The 23,674-nt window shown below is 37.4% G+C and overlaps 1 protein-coding gene and 1 pseudogene across 1 annotated transcript in view; both read left to right on the top strand.

The window, feature by feature from the left end:
* tut4 (terminal uridylyl transferase 4) overlaps positions 1-9,359 on the top strand; it is a 27,957-nt gene extending 18,598 nt beyond the window's left edge. The window contains exons 17-24 of the mRNA XM_016484975.1: positions 2,953-3,066; positions 3,166-3,243; positions 4,195-4,372; positions 4,899-4,946; positions 5,034-5,269; positions 6,845-7,394; positions 7,813-7,965; positions 8,697-9,359. Coding sequence (XP_016340461.1) covers positions 2,953-3,066; positions 3,166-3,243; positions 4,195-4,372; positions 4,899-4,946; positions 5,034-5,269; positions 6,845-7,394; positions 7,813-7,965; positions 8,697-8,779 — 1,440 coding nt within the window. The 3' untranslated portion in view covers positions 8,780-9,359. The remainder of the gene's footprint in view (positions 1-2,952; positions 3,067-3,165; positions 3,244-4,194; positions 4,373-4,898; positions 4,947-5,033; positions 5,270-6,844; positions 7,395-7,812; positions 7,966-8,696) is intronic.
* A 4,963-nt stretch (positions 9,360-14,322) lies between these two features.
* Positions 14,323-18,972, top strand: LOC107687579 (cytochrome P450 2B4-like; annotated as a pseudogene).
* The last annotated feature ends 4,702 nt before the right edge of the window (positions 18,973-23,674 follow it).

Genomic DNA, 23,674 nt, shown 5'->3' with positions numbered 1-23,674 from the left:
AGTCTACACCTCAAATTTGCACATAATATACAGTACCTGTACATACAAAACTGTCTGTTGTAATATACCTGCACATACAATTGTCAATTTATATATTTTTATTCCTTATTTACTTGTTCTAGTTTTTTTTTTTATTTTTTATTTTTTTATTTATTATCTGTGTTTTTTGTTCTGTCACTGTCATTCTGTTACACTGTGGAAGCTTCTGTCACGAAAACAAATTCCTCGTATGTGTAAACATACCTGGCAATAAAGCTTATTCTGATTCTGATTCTGATTCTGATTAAGCACAACTGTTTGCAACATTGATAATAATCAGAAATGTTTCTTGAGCAGCAAATCAGCATATGAGAATGATTTCTGAAGGAACATGTGGCACTGAAGACTGGAGTAATGATGCTGAAAATTCAGCTTTGATCAACGGAATAAATTATATTGAAAAGTTTATTCAAATAGAAAACAGTTATTTTAAATTGTAAAAATATTTCAAAATATTACTGTAATTACTGTATTTTTGATCAAATAAAAGCAGCCTTGGTGAGCAGAAGAGCTTTTTTCTCAAAATCATTAAAAAATCTTTCTGACCCCAAACTTTTGAACAATTGTGCATACTTTGAAGAAAATAGTTAAGGAATTTTTTTTATTATTAATTAAACAAATTGTTTTTATCTCAATTAACAAGAGCTCATAAAACGGTTTATTTAATAATAAAGAATTAGAAAATGTTTGTAATATTTTTAATTATTCACCAGGAAAATTTTAGCTACATTGGGTGGTCCTAACACAAGCGTGCAGTTTAGCGCCATCTGCTGTCAGAGAGTGAAAGTGCGCTTTCATCCAGAGCGTCTCTCACATGTTCCGCCATGTGCTTCTCGTCCGTGCTTGTTTACATCAGACTGCGCACACCTCTTTCACGCAGCATACAGCGGTGTTGTGCATTTTGACATGTTGATGGTAAAAGTATTCTTATAATGCATTCAAAATTTTGAATAATTTGTAATATATAATTATTCACGGTATTTAGAAGTGCCCACGATAACAATATCGTGCATATCCATTACCGTGATATATCGCATTACCGAATACCGGCACAAGTCTAGTACCAAGATGCAGTTTGCGAAAATATAAATGCTAGAAAGACAGCTATCATTGATACTGAACTGGCCAAATGAAATGCACATGTCTCTGCTCTTCAAGAGACAAGATTAGTAGGGGCAGGTACTATTAGAGAAGCCAATTTTACATTCTACTGGTTTGGCAGGCCAGCTGATGAACCAAGGCTGTACGGGACTGGATTTGCCATGCGTAACAACCTAATCGGCAATATACAAACACCTACTGCAATTAGTGACAGAATATCTTTCTTTAGACTTAACACCAGACAAGGTTGTATTTTAGTAATATCTGCCTACGCACCAACACTTAAATCAGAACCAGCAGACAAAGATCAGTTCTATGGACACTAGAAATGCTTCGCAGGTCATCTCCTGAAGCTGAACGGACAGTCTTGTTGGGTGATATGAATGCCAGAGTAGGGGAGGACCATAATATTTGGCCTGACAGCATTGGAAAGTTTGGGGTGGGGTGAATGAATGAGAATGGTTAACGGCTACTCGAGCTCTGCTGCAGAAACAATCTCTGTATTACTAATACTATCTTTCCTGGGTGATTACATAGAAAGATGACTTGGTGCCACCCAAGATCTAAAGCATGGCACCAGCTTGACTTTGTTATTGTCAAGCAGAAGTACAGAAAGGAAGTCAAGAATACACGTACATATCACAGTGTCGACTGTGACACTGATCACAGTCTAGTTGTGTCATACATAAACATTGAACCAAAGCCTTTCCGTCGTCAAGTGAAACAGTCCCAAAAGATTGACATTCACAAAATAAAGCTCCCAAATCTTAGAGAAAAATACTGTAGCAGGCTTGAAGAAAGGCGTCAGAACATTCCTGATACTCCAGACCCTGGGAAGCCATGAGAAATGTGATCTATGACACTGCTTTACAAACTTTTGGAAAGAAAAGGAGACAAAATCCTGACTGGTATAATGCCTCCTTACAAATTATCCAACCAGTTCTTGAGGAAAAGCATCAAGCTCTAGTCCACCTCAAATCAAGCCCCACAAGACAAGCAACAGTCGCATATCGTGCTGCAAAATCTGCTGCACAAGCAACAGTTCAGAAATGTGCCCAAGATTACTGGGACATGATATGCTCCAATATTGAAACTGCAAGAGATTCTGGAAATATCAAAGCTATGTATAAAGCTATCAAAACTGTAATAGGACCTAGTACCCAGACTTGTGGTGTGTTCAAGAGGAAAGATGGTTCCATCATTTAAGATAAACCAGAGAAGCTTGTGTGTTGGACAGAGTACTTTAGTGAGTTATACAGTTCAAATAGTGCTGTCTGTTATGTAAGGCGCGTCGGGGTCCTGATCACCCTGTCGGGGGTTATTCTGCGATAACAACCGGCTGGATGTACATTATCATGTCTACGTCACGAAGTGGGAAGATTTGCATAACGCCGCCCAAATGTTCACGCAAAGAAAGAAGGCGTAACTTTTATTCTCGCTATAGTATGGTTGCTGCCGCCATGTCGTGAAGATGCTGTGTATTTCGTTGTGAAAGCAAAACTACTTTGTTTGGCCTTCCAAAAGAGGACGATATCCGCTTCGTCATGCCTGGAGCCTGAAAGGCTCAAGACCATGCTAACTACCTCCAGCGGCTAAAAGAACGTCGCAAACATGATCTATGCTATCCAATAAATGTCTGTGGCTTATTGTCACCCACATTGTCGCTCATGACAGATGCATGCCATTGTTGTACCCTGTCACTGCCCTCTTCATTACATTTTTATCCTTTTGTCAGTGCATTGGAAATTACTGGATGCTATAGTATTGACTACATGCACACTAGGGGAAAATGTAAATGTGTGTGTTTTGCAGCGCTGTGATATTGGCGACGCCTCCAGAGGAAGTCTGTCCTCCTATGCTTACATCCTCATGGTGCTGTATTTCTTACAACAGAAACAACCACCAGTCATCCCTGTGTTACAAGAGGTACAAAGCACTTACACAGAAGTACTGTGGCAGTACCATGGTGCACTGATAGGATCACATATCTGCACCATGGAACTGAATGATTGTGCTCTTCTGCAGATATTCGATGGGAGCACTGTTCCTCAGAGGATGGTGGACGGCTGGAACGCTTTCTTTTTCGATGACCTTGATGAGCTGGTGAGTGGGATTGATTTGAGATTGTTTCTGAGCAAGACATTTTTATTTGAGTCAGAACGTTGAAGAGGTTTCATTCTACTTAAATTGTACCATTTTTATTAATTTAATTTATTTTCTTTAATTATGTATTAGATATTAACCTTTTAATATTTACTTTTCACTAAATACACAAATAAAAATGCTAAAATGTATTTTTATATTATTTATAATTTATAATAATAAATCATCTGTTATTTAGAGACAAGTAATTACAAAAATAATTAGATTACTTAATATTATAATTATAAATAATATAAACAAAGACATACGATCAGTTATGGATCTTCTTTATTTAGTGACAAGTAATTACTAAAAAAATTAAGAAAATCCATAAATGTATTTGTTTATTTTATTTATAATTATAATATTACGTAATTTCATTATTTTTATAATTGCTTGTCACTGAATACACAAAGAAAAACAATAACTGATAATTATATTAAGTAATTTAATTATTTTTAGTAATTACTTGCCACTAAATACACAAAAATGATTACTGATAGTATATATATGTTTGTTAGTTATAATTATAATACTAAGTAATCTAATATTTTTAAAATTACTTTTCACTAAATATGCAAAGAAAAATAAGTGATATTATATATTTGTTTGTATTATTTATTATAATATTAATAATCAAAAAAATTTTGTAATTGTCACTAAATACATAAAGAAAAACAGTAACTGATAGTATTTGTTATCAACAATTTGTTTATTAACAACAACAACAACAAGTAATTTCTATGTATTTTTTATATATTATATTTAGTCAACCTCACTGAAAGTGACACACGTTTAGTTTCTAATATTTATCATTTATACACTTGGAGACTGTAAACAAATTACGCAGCCCGATGCATTTTGAAGTGCACTCAGCATGCATCAGTTAAGGTGTGTGTTTCTGGTGTCCAGCGGCGGCGACTGCCGGAGCTCCATCAGAATAAGGAGACAGTCGGGGAGCTATGGCTCGGCCTGCTGCGCTTCTACACAGAAGAGTTTGATTTTAAAGAGTACGTCATCTCCATCCGCCAGCGCAAACGCCTCACCACCTTTGAGAAACAGTGGACGTCCAAATGCATCGCAATCGAAGGTTTGAAACGCTCATTATGACTCTCAACTTTTTTCTCTTACTTTGTTCTGACATGCACAGAAATCAGTTATTTTATTCAGGTTATTCATTCTTTTATTTATTTGTTAATTAATTCAGCCTCTCTAGATCTGTCTTGCTTCATAAAAACAGATTATAAAATAATTGTATTAATATATTTAATTAATTTTGTACTTGTATTTTATTGTTATTCCATCCATTGTTTCCAAGTAGGTTTAAAATGTTTAATGCTCTAAAATACAGTTAAAACAATATTTACATTTTTTAATATTATTATTAATCATTAATTAATTTATAACTAATTGGATATGAATTAGTATGTAATAATTTATTTTTATATTATTATTTATAATTACGGTATTAATAAGAAAATAATTATTTTTAGTAATTATGTTTCACAAAATACACAAAAAGATGATGATATTTTGCAATATTTTATTTCAACCAAACAAACATGTTGCATGACCCTTGAATATGTTATTTTTACATGACTGTTTTTTTTTAACAGATCCCTTTGACTTGAATCACAATCTTGGGGCTGGTGTTTCTCGCAAAAGTAAGCCAATCTATCCTGTTCCACACCTTTCAGTAAATATACGGTTGATTATGTCTCACTTGTTCTCTCTGCCCTCTCTGTACACAGTGACTAACTTCATCATGAAGGCCTTCATCAACGGCAGGAAGCTGTTCGGCACCCCATTTTACCCTCAGCTGGGAACAGAGGCCGTGAGTCACACTACAACTGCTAACGCCATTTTAACCTTCATTTCATGTCTCATTTCATCTTCATGTGTCATGGCGAGCTCTCAGTCCATCCCCATTCCTCAAGGTGCTTCAGTCCAGGATCGGGCTGGACGGCACAGGCAGCCCTCTGAATGTGTGAGGACCTAAACTCTCTGCTCTCAGCTGCGGCTGGATGATAGACGTCCATTGCCTTTTAGTTGTTGATGTTTCTCAGTATTTTATGTGCTTTGAAATTAATTTATTTTGCCAGTCAAATGAAACTTCGACCAAATAATTTGAACCAATTATTAATTTTTGTCAAGTATATTTAAAATACTGGTCACTAAATATAGTAAAAATCTGGTTTATTTTTTAAATTTATCTATGTATTATTTATTTATAGTTATAATTAATCTAATTATGTATTTTTGTCATTTTTAATAAATAAAAAAAGTTTTATTATTTAATTCATATGATATTTATTTAGATTTATAGTGCATTATATTTATTTTTAATTATAATAAATTATCTAATTTTATCTAATATTACTTTTCAGTAAATAAAATTGAAGGGGGTCTGAATACTTTCCGTACCCACTGTATATATATATACTAATAATATATAGCTGATAGTATGTATTTATAATGTTATTTAGAAATAATACAGTGTATATATAAAGTATATATGTATTACTATTCTAATATTTATAAGTAATACATAAATTTTTTATTATTAATTTTCACTAAATAAACCAATTATTTAGTCATTAGATTTGTTGTATATGTGAGTTACATTTATATTTGCCTTTATATATTTTTTTATAATTAATGAAGTATTTATTTTTAGAAAGTAGAAATTAATTTTCACAAAATAATCTAAGAAAAACTTTAACTTTATAAAGATATATTTATATATTATAAAGATATAATTATGTATAATTCTTATATAATTAATAAATCATTCAAAGGGGTCCTTGATTATTTTACTTTTTTAACTTCAGTTAGTGTGTAATGTTGCTGTAAAGCCGTATATCAAAAGCTAACATAGCATTTACAAATAACAGCATATCTACAAAGCGTTCTGAAACGTCCTGTAAGAGCTGTGCTTGCACAGGTTCTGCTCGATCCTCTTCACTGATATTCTCTGGGTCTGATTCGGCCTCAAATTGATAAAGCAATATTGACACCATTGTTTACCATACACCGGAGCACATGCTTCGTTAATGTTAAGTAATGTTAAGGGGCGTGACGTTTCCGGACAACATGCACTAGATGGTTAACGAATCACAACACACTGGAACAGCTAACCAATCTGAGCCCATTGTGTATTTCTGAGGGAGCAACCAGTAAGTCAAGTCGTTTTTAGTAGAATGGACCCCATAAACACAATCAAGCCTTCGAAAATAGCTGATTTACCACCTCTTTAATTATTTTTAGTAATTACGTTTTTTACTAAAGAAACTAAGTGTTTAGAAACGTTTACGCTACTTATGCACGATGACTTGAGAAACCTTACAAAAACTGCTGTGATGGTACCACGTTACACTGATATTTTCAGATATGGGCATGGTAGTGGTATGAAAAGCGATATGGTATGATATCCAAGGTTTTGCCCAATTTTTGTTTGCCAAAAAAAGTCATTGTAAATATTCAATATCACCCAGCAACATAATTTATTTTCATACATTCGTTTTTGGATGAACTGACACTATTTCTGTCTGTTTCCATCCAGTCTGATACGCGTCAGACTCCTCCGTACTCCCCTCAGCCGTCTCCCTACAGCCAGGCGTCCGTCTCTCCGCAGAACAGCAAGCCTTCCTCTGCATCCTCTACCTCCAAACCCTCCCAACTGCAGCAGGTTCCACAGGTCCAACTTCCCATCTTCAGCTTCCCCCATTCCCACCCGGGGCCGTACCACGCCGGGCTCTCCGCGCTGGGCCTCCTGCCTGCCCACCCCCAGCAGCCGCCCCTCACCTCTGCCTCCTGGCCCATCCACGGCCCTCTCATCCAGGGCTCTGGGGCCTCCACCGCCTCCGGCCACCCGTCCTCTCCTGGCCTGAAGTTTGCCATCCGGGGTGGTGGAGGCGGGACTGGAGGCGGGCCAGTGGTGAGCCCCGCCCCCATGAACCTGAACGACCCCAGCATCATATTCGCTCAACCGTCGACGGGGCGGGTGGCTGGTGGAGTGGGCGGCGGCCCGGCCCGAGAAAGGGTGCACCCCTGGCACAATCACCATCTCAATCCGGGGCCACTTGTGGGGAACGGCACAATAAACAAGACAGGTACACACACGTGGTGCTCACACTTTCACGTGGTGCTTTCTAAGGCAACATCCTTATGGAGATTTAAGCTTTATGAAAATGTTTCAGAGATGAGTGAAATCAGTGCAGTGTCTCTTTGTGAGCTCAGGTAAGTCTCACAGGTGTTTTGGGTTCACTGGGTGACTCCACAGCTGTTAGACTAAACACTGGGAACTGGATTTACTGGATTGCTTGTCCTCTTTTAGAGCCGCTTCACCTGCAACCCCTTGAAATCACAGTCTAATGAATACCTTGTTTTTTGAATCTAGTATAAATAAGGAAGGTGACATGGTTTCATAATGGTTGAGTGACATTTTAACGGTTCTGAGTTCTTGTGTTGGTTGTTTTACTCTCTGTTAGTACAGAGCCGTGTGTTCACTGTTCTCTCTCTACATCTCAGATCCTAATTTCCCATCTCATTTTGGCGGCGTGACTCAGGGCTCTCGGCCCTGGGAGCACAGCAGTGCTGCTCCGTATTCGCTGTCTCCATCCTTCATGCCCTACCGTCTGCCACCCTACCTGCAGCAGCCCAACAAACCCTTCATCTCACAAGGTACCAGTGCTGTCCTATCTGTCTGACATGTTGAAAATAAAACATTCAAACCTTGTGTATATGGAATTTTCCATTGTCAACAATAAAACATTTTTTATTTTATTTTCATTCATGCTATTTTTGCTGTATTACTTGGTTAAGGACAAAAGCTTTAAGATCCAACAAGTCAGTTATGTAGTGCCAAAAACCTTTCCTATAGCAAACTAAAAAACAGACGGGAAAAGAGCAGATAAGAAATAAAAAGCAAACCAACATTGTGTTGATTTTAATATATATATATATATAAAATGTTGGTAAATTTTAAGTCAATTAGGAAGTGGCCAAAAAAAAAAAATAATCAGGAAAAAAAAGAGCATTTGTCATTTTTTTTTTTATTATATTAATATTATATATTTTTTTTGTAGGTGAATCATGCTTAATTATCTTGTCATGTCACAATGCAAAATAATTTAATGGTGCTAAAAGTTGGCTTCATTCTCTTTATGTAGAATAGTGTTTATTTTACTTTCTTTTGACTTTGGGTTGAAATATGAGGTGGACATTTATGACATTCCCTCAAGCATATTTGCTGTTCCTGTGTATTGAAAGGAATCATTTGATTCATTCAACATGTTATTAATGGTCTTTTAAGTTAACTGAATATTCCTCTCTATGATTTTTATAGGCCACAGATGCACACTAATAAATAAAAAGTTTCCACTCATAACAGTTTTTTTCTGCATTTCTTGCAGGCTCTCTAGTGGCAAATCAACATTACCCGCTTATTCAACATGGCCGGCACGGCAATCTCAACTACATTCAGCAGAAGAAATGACACTTTACTTTGTAAACCAATGCCCAAGGTCCTTATAGAAAAAAAGAGACTAACTTGGCATGATTTGGTGATTTGGAAACTTTTTAAAATGAATTTTATCTTTTTTTGTACAGTTTTTATGTCTTATTTTCCTTTTATTTCTGTGTGTATCATCACATTGATTTGTGATACAAAATGTCAAATATTTTAATACCCCTATTTTTGGAGGGGTCCAAAAAAAGTGTTTTTATTTTGTGTGTAAAATAAGGATTTAAAATTTATTCACTTTATTTTTATTAGCAGTATTCCTATTTTGCTTGCATAAGGACAAAAGGCTTTAGATAGGAAAATCAAACATAACATAACCCAATAAGAAAATGATGTAGAGCCAAAAACTTCCCTATAGCAAACCAAGAAAACAGACAAAAAAGACCAGGAAAAAAAAATCAAGAAAAGACAAAAAAAAACAAATAAAGAAAAAGCAAACCAACATGCTGATGTGTTGCTTTTATGTATTTTTATACATAAAAATATGTATAACACATATTCCTGTCTTGCAATTAATCTGACCTCTGCCTTTTGTGAGAACCATACCATATTTTTAAAAGAATCCAATGGAGTTCATAAGTCTTTGTTTTGAACTTATAGAAGCTTTGTTTTTGTGGAAAGGTTTACTCTGTAAAATTTTGTAGGTGAATCATGCTTAATTATCTTGTCATGTCACAATGCAAAATAATTTAATGGTGCTAAAAGTTGGCTTCATTCTCTTTATGTAGAATAGTGTTTATTTTACTTTCTTTTGACTTTGGGTTGAAATATGAGGTGGACATTTATGACATTCCCTCAAGCATATTTGCTGTTCCTGTGTATTGAAAGGAATCATTTGATTCATTCAACATGTTATTAATGGTCTTTTAAGTTAACTGAATATTCCTCTCTATGATTTTTATAGGCCACAGATGCACACTAATAAATAAAAAGTTTCCACTCATAACAGTTTTTTTCTGCATTTCTTGCAGGCTCTCTAGTGGCAAATCAACATTACCCGCTTATTCAACATGGCCGGCACGGCAATCTCAACTACATTCAGCAGAAGAAATGACACTTTACTTTGTAAACCAATGCCCAAGGTCCTTATAGAAAAAAAGAGACTAACTTGGCATGATTTGGTGATTTGGAAACTTTTTAAAATGAATTTTATCTTTTTTTGTACAGTTTTTATGTCTTATTTTCCTTTTATTTCTGTGTGTATCATCACATTGATTTGTGATACAAAATGTCAAATATTTTAATACCCCTATTTTTGGAGGGGTCCAAAAAAAGTGTTTTTATTTTGTGTGTAAAATAAGGATTTAAAATTTATTCACTTTATTTTTATTAGCAGTATTCCTATTTTGCTTGCATAAGGACAAAAGGCTTTAGATAGGAAAATCAAACATAACATAACCCAATAAGAAAATGATGTAGAGCCAAAAACTTCCCTATAGCAAACCAAGAAAACAGACAAAAAAGACCAGGAAAAAAAAATCAAGAAAAGACAAAAAAAAACAAATAAAGAAAAAGCAAACCAACATGCTGATGTGTTGCTTTTATGTATTTTTATACATAAAAATATGTATAACACATATTCCTGTCTTGCAATTAATCTGACCTCTGCCTTTTGTGAGAACCATACCATATTTTTAAAAGAATCCAATGGAGTTCATAAGTCTTTGTTTTGAACTTATAGAAGCTTTGTTTTTGTGGAAAGGTTTACTCTGTAAAATGTAAACGCTACGTTGACTTCATTCACAGGTGAGACAATGTCTAAGCCACTGTAGCTATGTTGAAGTGCTGTGATATCTTCTCTGAGCAGTTATCTCAGTATGGAGAGATGACCACTGTGTATCTCGGGAGAAAGCCAGCGATACTCCTCAATACAATCCAGCTTGTGAAGGAAGCCCTGGTCCAAAATGCTTAATTTTTTTTCAGGAAGGCCACATATACCACTTCTTATCTGGACCACTGAAGGATACGGTCAGTAATACATTGTACAGTACTGACAGTGAATTTGAAAATGTACATACAAATTTTAAAGGTGCTGTATGTATTTTTCACTGTACTAAAGCATATACTACTATAATATGTTTGCAGATATTTCAGAAACATGCTAAGTTCACATACTTGTGTCTCTGAAAAACAACGCTACAGCCAGTTATTATTTGAAGTGTTTATTCTGGCGGAAGGTCTGTTTTTGTTTTGGTCTGCCAATTTACCCAGTAGTATCTCCACACCCCGGGTTGCCAGTTGATGGAAAACACAGCGTATTGCAGCTGTGGAAGCCAGCAAATGATTCTACCTGAACTAAAAATCCTCTGCATCCATCCAAAACGTTATATGAACAGAGGCATATTAGAATGAGGATAAAACAACTCATTATTTTACAGTGTAAGGCTCATTGACTTCCATTGTCAATTGCGCTCATTCCTGTTGCGTTTGTGTCCTAAATCTGGCAACCCGCATGAGCATAGAGTCTGAGGGGGGACAATATTTTGAATTTGGTACCCATTTCAACCGCTAGCTGTCAAGCTCTTTGCATACCTTCTGGAAATCCTGAAGGAGAAAATCACTCAGTCAGGGTCACTTGTTGGACAGGTATGAACAAGCACTAAATGTGCTTAGCTATTATCCAACTGGACCAGGAGGTGGATCTCTCTTAATTGTGTACATTCCCATAGGTTGTTGACACTTTGCATTGTTACTCTTGATAAAAGTTAAACCCTACTAAACTTTACCAGCGGTCACCCATGCTGCATCAAAACCTCAACTTCTTGAAAGTTGGCATTACTGTTGCTTTGTCACTATAAATTGCTGTCATTTTGACATCAGTATTGTTGGATCATCAACACTGCCTACATCAAGGCTGTCTCCAATTTTATGATGTATTTGCTTGTTTAAACCATAAAGGATAACATGATGGTCCAGTAAGGCTGTAAGTAACAATGGGGACTACTTAACCGGGGATGTACAGTCCTGCTTCTGGAGGTCCAACTTCCTTGCAGAGTTTAGCTCAAACTCAAACTTAGAAAAAACTAAGCAAGGTCTTCAGGATTATTAAAAACTAGCAGGTGTTTTGGAACAGGTTGGAATGTAAAACTGCAGGAAGTTGGTGCTTTCTGTTTTCCTTGGAGCAGCAGAAGGCCAATGAGGACTCGACGTTTGATGAAGATAACATGGTAATTGTTCCTGTCTGGAACCGACACCACAGCAACCAGCATCAGATGGGGCCTCATCTTCTTGACTCAAAACCCAGATGTACAAGGTACCTAAGCTTGTCAGCATTCTGTAGCTCAAACAGTAGAGCTTGGTGCCAGCAATGCCAAAGTCGATTCCTCTGGAATCTGTGAACTGATACGTGCATATCTTGCATGCTATGTAAGTCACTTTATTTCCAGTAACTATATTTTCTAGTGGCCAAATGTAATTGATTGCAATAAATCACAAAATCTGTAAACACAACTAGGTGGATATAGATTGCCATTGAACCTAACAGATAGTCCTATCCCAAATGGACTATTGGTTGAGCTTGAAGAATAAGGTTTTGTAAACATCACAGTGTCAACTTTTCAGGAAGTCAGCCTTCCAGTAGTCTCAGCCTCAGACGTCACGCCCACGTACCGTTGGCTAAACGTCTGATGCATATGGCACACAAAAGTGGAAACACTTCAGGAGTTTCGAAGTCGTCATCGGATTGGTTGAATTATACAGGATTTCCGGGAGACGTGTGTGTCGCGTTCTTTAACGTTCCGCCTGGAAACGAAGCCGTGCCGCCAAACCCCCTCACGAAAGAAGAAAGCCGTCGTGTTTACACGATGAGCGCTTATCAGGATCAACTAAATGCTGGATTTTCAAAAGTATGTGAAAAATGTAGTTTGCGGCATAGAATCTTTAAAATACGTCCAAGAGTTTTACACACCGGTCTGTTATTGTGGCGACATTTCCAGGCCCCGAAACGTGACGATGAATTGAACGAACTGTGATTGGTTGTTTGACATGTCGGTCAAACGGCCTCATGGGCGGGCCTAGGCCAATGTAAGCTGACATGGATTCCAGACCTTCAGCCGTCAGTCTGAGTCTGGCGAGACTAGCCTTCCAGTAGCTTTCTTGTACTAGTATTTGAACATTGAAAACCCTTTACACCGCAGCTTTCATTTCATTACAGAGCGATGTCATGAGGAGACTCTTCAGGTTCTGGGTTACGACCGCTTACCCAGCATGATTGACCGAGACAAACTATCGTACACATACGCCACTGTTCAGGAGATTCAGCGCTGTGCCAACATTGTACCCTCTGGCGTGATTCATGAAACAACTCTTTGCTGCAATGTGTTTCAGCATTGCTGTGTTGTGTTTTTTGATTGTTCCACTAACAAACATGGTATTTTTAGGGCACAGAGATATTTACTAACTTATGTTTTATATAGTTGCTAACTTTTGTTTCTAACGAGATAATTACTAACAGCAATTTTAACTGATAAGGAGCACTGGAAGTACCCAGACACTTTTAACCCAGATAATTTCTTAGATGACAGTGGAGTTTCCAAAGGTCACATCTGTGTTTTTAGACATAGCTCTGTAACTTGATATTAATAGTTTTAACCCTGAAAGAATTATATTCTAGTTTAATAGTTATGGTTTTGAAAAAGCATGTCGTATATATTTGTTGTAAAGTGTAGAATCTGCTATCACAATAAATGACTGAAGTGCTGTAATACCACTGTAATACTGTAAAGCTTTTCTCTCCTGATCTAATCTCTCATGTGACTGCTAATATTACAACAGTCAGGCAGGCCTGTACAGGTGTAAACCAGATTTATATCTTGCAGGCATGGCTTGAATTCAGGTGGAGCCGCAGCAAACCCTTCCGTAACCTCCATATCCCGTGAGCGCTCCGGCAGACTCATGAGAAGACACAGACACAGAAGCCAACAACAAGCAACTGTTCCCCCAACTATTGTTCTACAAGTCCCTGTTAAAGCACGTTGATTTAGTCCAGGTGTAAAACCACGTCAGCCAATCACCTGCAGTCTAACCACTCACTGAGATGTCACAGCATGTTTGAAATCGTTGAACTGGTTGAGTTAATGTATTATTGTGCTATATTAAAAGTTTTCATTTTAATTTTGACAATATCAGACCTTCAGTATATTTTATACATGCATTTTATATTTTATACATGCAATACAAGTATACATTTTAAAAAAGGTAAAGGTTACAAATTTTTGTGAACATTTCTTCTGAAACATTTTAAGTACAATGGAGTTCAAATGTGTAAATATTAGTATATAAAATTACAATCATATAAATATTCTCACAAGACTAAGCAAATAGCATAAGGAATGTTGGGAGGGGAATCGCCAGTGGCCTTTGCTATCATTTCACAGTCATCTTTACACACCTTTCCAGGGCTCTTGCATAATCCCATTAATAAAGACAAGATTAGGCTGTAGAATACCCATCGGCTGTGCTGAGATTTAGTGTACACAATCAACCTCATGGTAGTAGATGACATGAACTAGCACCTCAAACTCCTACTCCCACTGTCTTCTCCCATGTTCGCTCTGTCTTTACAAAGCTCACAGTCGTCTGCTGCTCATGTCAGTCTTGGAATGAATCTGTCACCATGTGGACGACTCTTATGAAGTTAGACCTGGCCTCTGTTGGCATTGCTCTGTCTCTGGGCTTTATTTTTGTAGTTCTGTTTGAGATCTTCAGGATTAATTCCTACTGAGCTCAAACTCCACCTGGTCCCAGACCTCTGCCTTTTGTGGGAACCATACCATATTTTTTTAAGAACCCAATGGAGTTCATAAGATCGGTGAGTGTTTGCTTTGAGTATAAAGGCTTTGTTTTTGTGGAAAGGTTTACTCTGTAAAATGTAAACGCTACGTTGACTTCATTCACAGGTGAGACAATGTCTAAGCCACTGTAGCTATGTTGAAGTGCTGTGATATCTTCTCTGAGCAGTTATCTCAGTATGGAGAGATGACCACTGTGTATCTCGGGAGAAAGCCAGCGATATTCCTCAATACAATCCAGCTCGTGAAGGAAGCCCTGGTCCAAAATGCTTCATCTTTGTCAGGAAGGCCACATATACCACTTATAATCTGGATCACTGATGGATTAGGTCAGTAATACACTATACCAAAAATGAATTGGTGTTGTAGAATATTGGTACTGTACATCCACATTTTGATCAAATAGAAAAAGCGTTTTTGTATCTGGTTGAAGCTGGTCTTGATCAGTTGAGCAACCAGCCAGTGAAGTTAGAGTCTTGAGCTTGAGGTCTTAGTCTTGAAACTTCTCGAGACCATGTAAATGTGGTTACGGTCTGGATTCGGACCTCAAGCAGTCTGCTGCATCCATTTATGTTGTCTGTCTGTCTTTAATCAACTTGTCTATTTCCTCATAACTCTGTTCTCTCTCTCGGGTATCTTAATGGTCACATTTGGTCACTCCTGGAGGCAGCAAAGACGGTTTGCTCTGCAAATGCTCAGAAACTTTGGTCTGGGGAAGAAGTAGAGGTCCTGTAGAGGACCGTGTGACAGAGGAAGGCAGTTACCTGGTTCTTGAAATGCTAAAATCGGAAGGTTATTGATGATTTTAGTTTCTGTTTGAATGTGTTTTTCAATATTTGGGCTTATTGTAGTGAAAGTGAAGTGACGGGTGTGCCCAAGTACGGTGACCCATACTCGGAATTTGTGCTCTGCAAGCGCTGGTTATTCACTCCCCCCATTGACGATTCCTGCCGGACCTGAGACTCGAACCCGCAACCTTCGGGTTACAAGTCCGACTGTCTAACCATCAATCATGTTCCATCTGATTTCTGTTGAGTCTAAACATAGGGTGCTTTCACACCTGACCTGTTGTTTCGGAACCTGGTGCGTTTCCCCCCTTAGCTCGGTTCGTTTGGGTATATGTGAACACGGCAATCGCGCTCGGATCCGCGCCAAAACAATCGGTCCGAGATCGCCTGAACGAGGTGGTCTCGGCATGATTGAAAACGAACTCTGGAGCGGTTCGGTTGTAGTGAGAAAGCAATCCGATCCAACGGACCAACGAACCAGGCTATATCACAATTTATGATGGGTAATTACGTAAGTTCCGTGAAAAGCATCAGCTTTGTTGTTTTGCTAATACCTCAAAATGAACCTGTGAATGTCTGTGGCTGAGCACGTCTTTGCCAAAAAAAAAACAACAACAATAAGCCAGCAAAGCTGTTGTCGTTCCATCCTGACGGATGACATGCGTGACAGCTCAGTGGAATCCCGGAAAATAAACCGTGGAACTTTGACCAATGAGAGAACAGTTTACTCGCGCGTGACTTGTATTAACAAATTTGGTTCGTTTAGAAACTTTGCCATGTGAAAGCGAACCGCTCCAAGAATAAAAAGCAACATTGTAATAATTTTAATCCCTGTTTCGGAACAAAGCAATCGATCTACAGGTGTGAAAGCACCCTAAAAATTCTACATTATGGAAGTATGCAGACATGAATTTCAAGTTCATGGTCCCATTGTAGATATTTTTATGTGTTCTTGAGTTGCTGTGGTGGTAACAAGCCTTAGTATTCAGGCTAGCTTCAAATGCCATTAAACCAGATGTATTATTCTGAAAGCTAGCTGTAATGTCAACTTGAATTCATTTGCTTGGCAAGATTCTATTTAAATTATTAAAACAGTCAAAGACTAACACATGGTTTTCTTTGTTGAAGGCAAGCCTTTCGACGCCCAACATGCAATACAGAATGCCGTTTCCAACATTATCTGTTCCATCGTGTTTGGGGATCGTTTTGACTATGATAACAAGCGCTTTGCATACCTTCTGGAAATCCTGAAGGAGAACATCTTTCTGTCAGGGTCATTTGTTGGACAGGTATGGACAGTACTAAATGCATGTTCTGCATGACTGCATGTTCGCTGTCTGCAGTCCTGTAGGTTGTCGACGAATTGCACCGTTACTCTTTTGCATAAAGTTAAACTTTACTAGACTTCACCAATAAAGCTGTAGGCAACTACTTGACCAGGGATGTCCAATGCTGCCCCTGGAGGCCCACCTTCCTGAAGAGTTTAACTCTAACTCTTCTTAAACTTACTTGACGTCTTCATGATTATTAGAAACTATCAGATGTTTTGGAACAGGTTGGAACTAAACTGTGCAGGAAGGTGGTCCTCCAGGAGTAGGACTGGAGACTCCTGCAGTTGATGCAGTATAGTTATATGTAGCCTTTCTCTTTTCCAGGTGTTTAACTTGCTTCCCATCATCAAACATTTCCCAGGGCCACACCAGAAAATCTATCAGAACGCTGAAGAGTTGAAGGCTTTCATCAGGGCAGCAGTCAAAACGCACAGAGAAACTCTGGATCCAGACAGTCCACGGGACTTTATTGATGCCTACCTGCTAGAGATTGAGAAAGTAAAATCATCATGACCAAACACTTCAAACCCTGTGTAATCCACTCTTTGATGGTAGTTGGTGGTAACCCCAATCCCAGTTCTATCCTTGACTGGTTGATAGGAATTTTTTTCAGGAACAACAGTATTTTACAAGGTGAAATTGCAGTGAGCTGCTAGGGAACTAGATATGCTTGGTTAAACTGAAATGCTATCCATTTTCCTTGGAGCAGCCGAAGTCCAACGAGGACTCCACATTTCATGAGGATAACATGGTAATGTCAGTAGCTGATTTGTTCCTGGCTGGAACTGACACCACAGTAACCACCATCAGATGGGGCCTCATCTTCTTCACTCAAAACCCAGATGTACAAGATATTTAAGCATGCCAGCATTCTGTAGCTCAAACAATATATCATGGTGTCAGCAATGCCAAGATGATGGGATCGATTCCTCAAGAATGCACGAACTGATAAACATGTCATGTTCTGCAAGTTGCTTTGGATAGAAACTTCTGCTAAGTGTGTAAATGTAGGTATAAAATGTTCTGTCCTTTTGCAAACAATTTGTCTAACTTGCTGCAACATGTCTTGAATATGCACAAATGTGTATATTAAGAGTTGCCAGTTCATGCCTCTCTTGTTGGTCTGTTGTTGCTTTGAATAGTTCTGTACTATAATATTCTCTTTTCATTCCCACAACTACTGTTGCAAAGTTGTAGCATGCATGTGGAATTTTGTGGAATTACTGAGTTGGAATGAATAGCAAAATCTGTAAATGCAACTAAATTGATACAGATTATACCAAACAGGGAGTGCCGTCCCAAACGCGCCATTGATTGAGCTAAAAGAACAAGGTTTTGAAAGCACCATGTTGTCAACTTACTTGTACTAGCATGTTAACATTGAAAAATGTACTCATAAGTTTTCGTTTCATTACAGAGCGATGTCATGAGGAGATTGTTCAGGTTCTGGGTTACGACCGCTTACCCAGCATGATTGACCGAGACAAACTACCATACACATACGCCACTGTTCACGAGATTCAGCGCTCTGCCAACATTGTACCCTCTGGTGTCATTCATGAAACAACTCAGCCTACAAAACTACGAGGATACGACATTCCCAAGGTAATGAACGGAGCATGGCTGTGTTGTGTTTCTTGATTGTTCCACTAACAAACATTATCTTTTTTAGGGCACCGAGATATTAACTAACTTAACAGCAATTTTAACTGATAAGGCGCACTGGAAGTACCCCGACACTTTTAACCCAGAGAATTTCTTAGATGACAATGGACATTTCTTCAAACCAGAGTCTTTCCTCCCTTTCTCCTTGGGTGAGTCACCTGTGACTATGACTTCAGTAGACCAAGAGCGAACACAACTAGGTTGATGCCGATTGTGTTTTATCTCCATTTATCAGGTCCGAGGGTCTGTCTCGGTGAGATCCTTGCTAAGACGGAGCTCTTCCTCTTCATCACTTATCTCTTACAGCGGATTCGTTTCTCCTGGCCACCTGGTGTGAAGTGGCCAGACATGAATGGGATTGTCGGTATAGTCCGCTCTCCTGAGCCATTTGACATCATCTGCCACAGCAGAGGATCCAAAGAGTGACCACCAGTACACTTTCCAAGTTTCCATAGCTGTTCTAACAGAACTCAATATTAATAGTTTTAGCTCTGAAGAAATTATACTCTAGTTTAAAAGTTATGGTTTTGAAAAAGTGACACATATGCTGTACTCATTGTAAAATATTGCATCTGATTTCACAATAAATTACTTCAGTGCTGTAAAACTACTGTAACACTGTTTTCTTTTCACTTTTTTGTGATGTCATCTCTCATTTGACAGCTGGTATTATTACAGACAGGCCTGTACAGGTCTAACCTAGATTTATATCTTGCCGGTATGGTTCATATTATACGTGGATCCGCAACACACCCTGTTCATGTGTATATTTGAAATTGTAGAACTGGCTGATTAATGGATCATGTACATCATTGTATGCACTTTATGTATATGCCTGCAACAATCAGTTCATTTAAGTGGACAAAACACACAAATGCTTTAAAATCAAAGCTTCAGTAAATTTTTTGGGAGGATACGTTATTTAAAAGGACAGTAGTTTTAAAAAGTCTTATTACAAATGTAAAGGTTACAAGTTCCTGTAAACATTTCTTCTGAAACCTTTTAAGTAGAATGTAGTTAAAATATGCCAATGTTATTATACCAAGTTATAATCATGTATATATCATACTCTAAGACTGAGAAAAAAAAATCCCGAGTTGCCTAATCACAGTTGATACAACTTCCTCAATTTTACCATTATTTCCTGATTTGTGCGTGACCACATATAAGAATTAAGTGCTTTTGTGGTCTTCAAAGATGTAAACACAATAAAGGTTTCTATCGTGTATTTTAAGAATACACTAATTTTAACTGCTGCCTTTTCTTGATTGAAATCTGGTCACATTGAAAAATGCTGTGGTATAAAAAATCCTGGTTATTCTAGTTAATGCTATTGTCTGTGGTCACAGTTTTGAGGAGAACAATGTTTATATTTGTAGTAACTGCTGTGGTCATGTAGTCAAGTGTCCTGTTTTTTTTTTGACGGCAAAGCATTGTGGGATAACAAAACTGTAAACAATGGCTATCCTCCAGACTTAGTAGCTGCGGGGAGAAGGAATGTCTGGACACCGAGTCCCTTTAGTGTCACCACATCAGGCATGGATGCCAAGAGCTGGCGGACAGAAGCGTAGCCATCCAGCACCCCAGAGTCGAGGAGGAGTGGGCAGGACCTCCGTGCTTTGCTCAAAGTGACACCTTTAGGGTACTGGACCATCAGATCCCAAAGTGCTTTCTTCAGCTTCATCAGTTCGGTGCTTGGTTCTGAGAATGGATGGATGAATGGACAGATAATATAACATGAAAATATCTGGTTACTACAAATGTAGCATAAAATGCAGGACTGATGTACAGTAAGATATAACTTGTGCAATAACACTGGCAATTCTCATATAATCTATTCCACCGGATCTAGTCTATTAGCTTCAAGATTACGTAAAAATACTGCGGTGATACCATATTTTGGTACATACTATGGTACTCGGTTATTACCATCAGTGTTGGGCTCGTTACTCCAAAAATGTAATTTATTACTCGTTACTAGTTACTCCTTTCAAAAGTAATATTATTACTTTACTTATTACTTTCTGGCAACAGTAATTAGTTGCACTACTTTTACTTCACGCCCCACAGAAGTTGTAATTGTGTATCTTCCCCATAAAATTCTTCTAAAATGTTACTAACAATATATTTCTGCCTCATCATTTGACCAAAGTCCACATTGGCTCGCAGTCAGTTTTACAAACACTCAATGGTGACTGATAGTGACTTTTAAGTAAAAGTGTTGTATTAATTGTCGTGTAGCTTGAAGCTAATTGTAGCTATAATTGATCTGTTACCCATATAAGATTAATTTTCATTTAGTATTTTATCAAAAGAAATCGCATAAGTTCATAAGATTTTTAATTAATATAATTTATATCGGATCAGAGGGATGTTGGTGGGCAAGCTGTGTAATGCCAGAGTAAAGTAATGCCACAACTTACACATCTGTGTTCAGATCTGTGTTTCTCCAGACAAAATCAGTGCAATGGCAATATTTCCATCCCCTGAATGTAAGCTTCTCCATATTCCAAGCTTCCCTGATGCACTGGTTGACTTCATGTGCCTGTGCGAGTCGTGAAAATTATGAAAATAAATCTAGGGATTGTTGGATTTCACATCAGTAGGGGTCGAGGCATCAAAAGTAACTAAGTAACGAGCTGTTTTATGCATGGTAGCTGTAATATTATTACTGAAATCTTAATAGTAATTAGTTACACTACTAGTTACTGCAGAAAGTAGTATTATTACTGGAACTAGTTACTGCCCAACACTGATTACCATGATATTTACTAAAATTACTAAAAAGCTGGTTGGCTGGTCATAGCTGATTTAATCTGGATGTAGGCTAGCTTCTTTAAACTGGTCAAGCTGATGTTTTAGTTGTTTGGTCAGCTGCTCTCCCAGCCTCACCAGCTAACAAGTAGTCCAAACCCCTCTAAAACCAGCTATGGCCAGGCTGGAAAAACCAGCCAACCAGCTTAAACTGTGCTCCAAAGAATTTAAAATAATACCATGTGTACATGTTAAAATATATGGAATTATACCATGGTCCGAACAAGCATGGTAGTACAGTATTTTGTTACTGCCAGAGGATTGACCTGTCAGCCCGTATCACTGATAGTTTTAGTCATAGAGAATTACAGTACAGTTCACTCGACATTTTACAAAGCAGTAATATAAGTCTAACATTTCCTCACGTGTATCGGATGATGGTGGTGCTCCTTTTGCGAGCACTGCGCTGTACAGCGTCGCTGATCCTCCGGTACCCTTCTGTGTCATCTTTCACGAGCCTATAAGTGGCCAATATTCTTAATTATGACAGCGAATTTTGTTAATGTAAAGTAATAAAATCATCCGTTCGGTAACGCATCTGAAGTGAATAAATCTATAAAATTTAAACCAAATCTATTAGTCTACTTCAAACGAAGTTATACACCACTTCTGGCATTTAAACGCTATCGAAACTAACACGCACACGATTCATTTGGGTCCGAATCATTTTATTGAAGCGACTCTTTCGAACTCTAGAGAATCGTTTAAAACTGATTCAGCTGTTCATTACTTAAAAAATCTTTTAACAGTGTAGCAATTAAAATGTTTTTTTCATAAAATGTATCAGTGGATTAAGTTTGTTGCCGTCACCACTTACAAAAAGCACGATATACAGCATTTTTATTAGAGATAGCCTAGATAAAAAAATGTATTTTTAGAAGTACCTGCATAGAATATTAGCCTACTACTCATTGTACACCAGTTGTAAAAGTGTATATATTAGTAAATTGTTTAAAAAAATGCACTTGTAAGGTGTTTGACCGTCTTGTTTCACCTGTACGATTCAGTCTGATTTGCGGTTCGATCGATTAATTAAATAGAACCGATTCCAAAAATGATTCGCGAGCCCAACCTTACGCTTTCGTTTTTGCCTTCCATTTCAAGGAAGGACTCAGTATTATATGCTTCTTCACTTTCAGGCAGCGCCCATAGTTTCACGACACGGAACGTCACACAAGCCGTTCAAATGAATGTAAACCTGAATTGAATGTAAACCTGCTGTTCTCCTGCGTTCTTTTATCTGATGTAAGAAAGAAGCAGTTTACGCCATTATGGATGATCTAAAACAAGCTAGAGATGGGCGGATCGATCCTTAAGTATCTATACTTTCGATACTGATGTTGTATCGAAAGAATCGATCCTCACATAAAAATATCGATTCTAAAATGCATTTTTTAAACCATTAATTTTATCTACTTATGAAGAAATTCGGTGCATAAAAAAAAGCTTCTAAGTGGAAAAATAGACTATATTAGCGAATAATTGTGTTGGATAGAACCATTACTTCTGTTCATCGGAACACATGCAAATGCTGAAAGACAGAACCAATCACAGACAGCGTTCGCTGCTGACGCATGGCTCAGAGTGCTTGTTCAAATAGGGCTGCGTTTCCCAAAAGCATCAGAAGCATAAGTAGATCTTAAGAAACCATTGCCACATTATTACATTACATTACATAACATTGTTACTATATATAAAATTAATTCTGAAAAATGCATCACGGTTTCCACACAAATATAAAGCAGCAATAATAATACGTGTTTCTTGAGCAGCAAATGATATTAGAATGATTTCTGAAGGATCATGTTACACTGAAGACTGGAGTAATGATGCTGAAAATTCAGCTTTGATCACAGATACATTTAAAAATATATTAAAATAGAAAATAGTTATTTTTAAATGTTATATTTCTCAATATTGCTGCTTGTACTGCTTTTGGTTGTTGTTGTTTTTTTTTTCAAATAAGTGCAGCCTTGGTGAGCATGAGACTTAAAAAAATACTACAAAATCTTACTGACCCCAAACTTTTGTGTACATGTAATATTTATTTTTAAATTGGCTAGTTTGTGCAAGTAAATTTATTTAAACTGGTTGTTAAAAGTTTAACTGGATTGTGTTATGTTCTGTAATTGCTGTTAATAAATCTTTCAGAAAAAATATGCTAAAGTTTCACCTTTAGGTACAACAGCCTGGCAGCCTTTTACAAAAATGAACCATGGTTTTATTACAGTAACCACAGTATTTGTAGTAAAACTGCAGTAACCACAAATTTACCATGATAATAATACTACTACATTTTAGTACTTATGTAACACCATGTTTATTTTTCATGAGGTACCCTCAAAGGTGCACCTTTGTAACTTAAAACATGCATACTTGTATGGTACTAATATGCTCACTTTTAGGGGTATAGTTGCACCTTTGAGGTTACTGCCCCAGTAAAGGGCTAAAATATAATTATAGTATATTTTATTTCTGACA

This window comes from Sinocyclocheilus anshuiensis, unplaced genomic scaffold (assembly GCF_001515605.1).
Source record: "Sinocyclocheilus anshuiensis isolate Anshui unplaced genomic scaffold, SAMN03320099.WGS_v1.1 scaffold2067, whole genome shotgun sequence".
NCBI classification, from domain to species: Eukaryota; Metazoa; Chordata; class Actinopteri; order Cypriniformes; family Cyprinidae; genus Sinocyclocheilus; species Sinocyclocheilus anshuiensis.
This window is presented reverse-complemented; position numbering and strand designations above follow the sequence as displayed.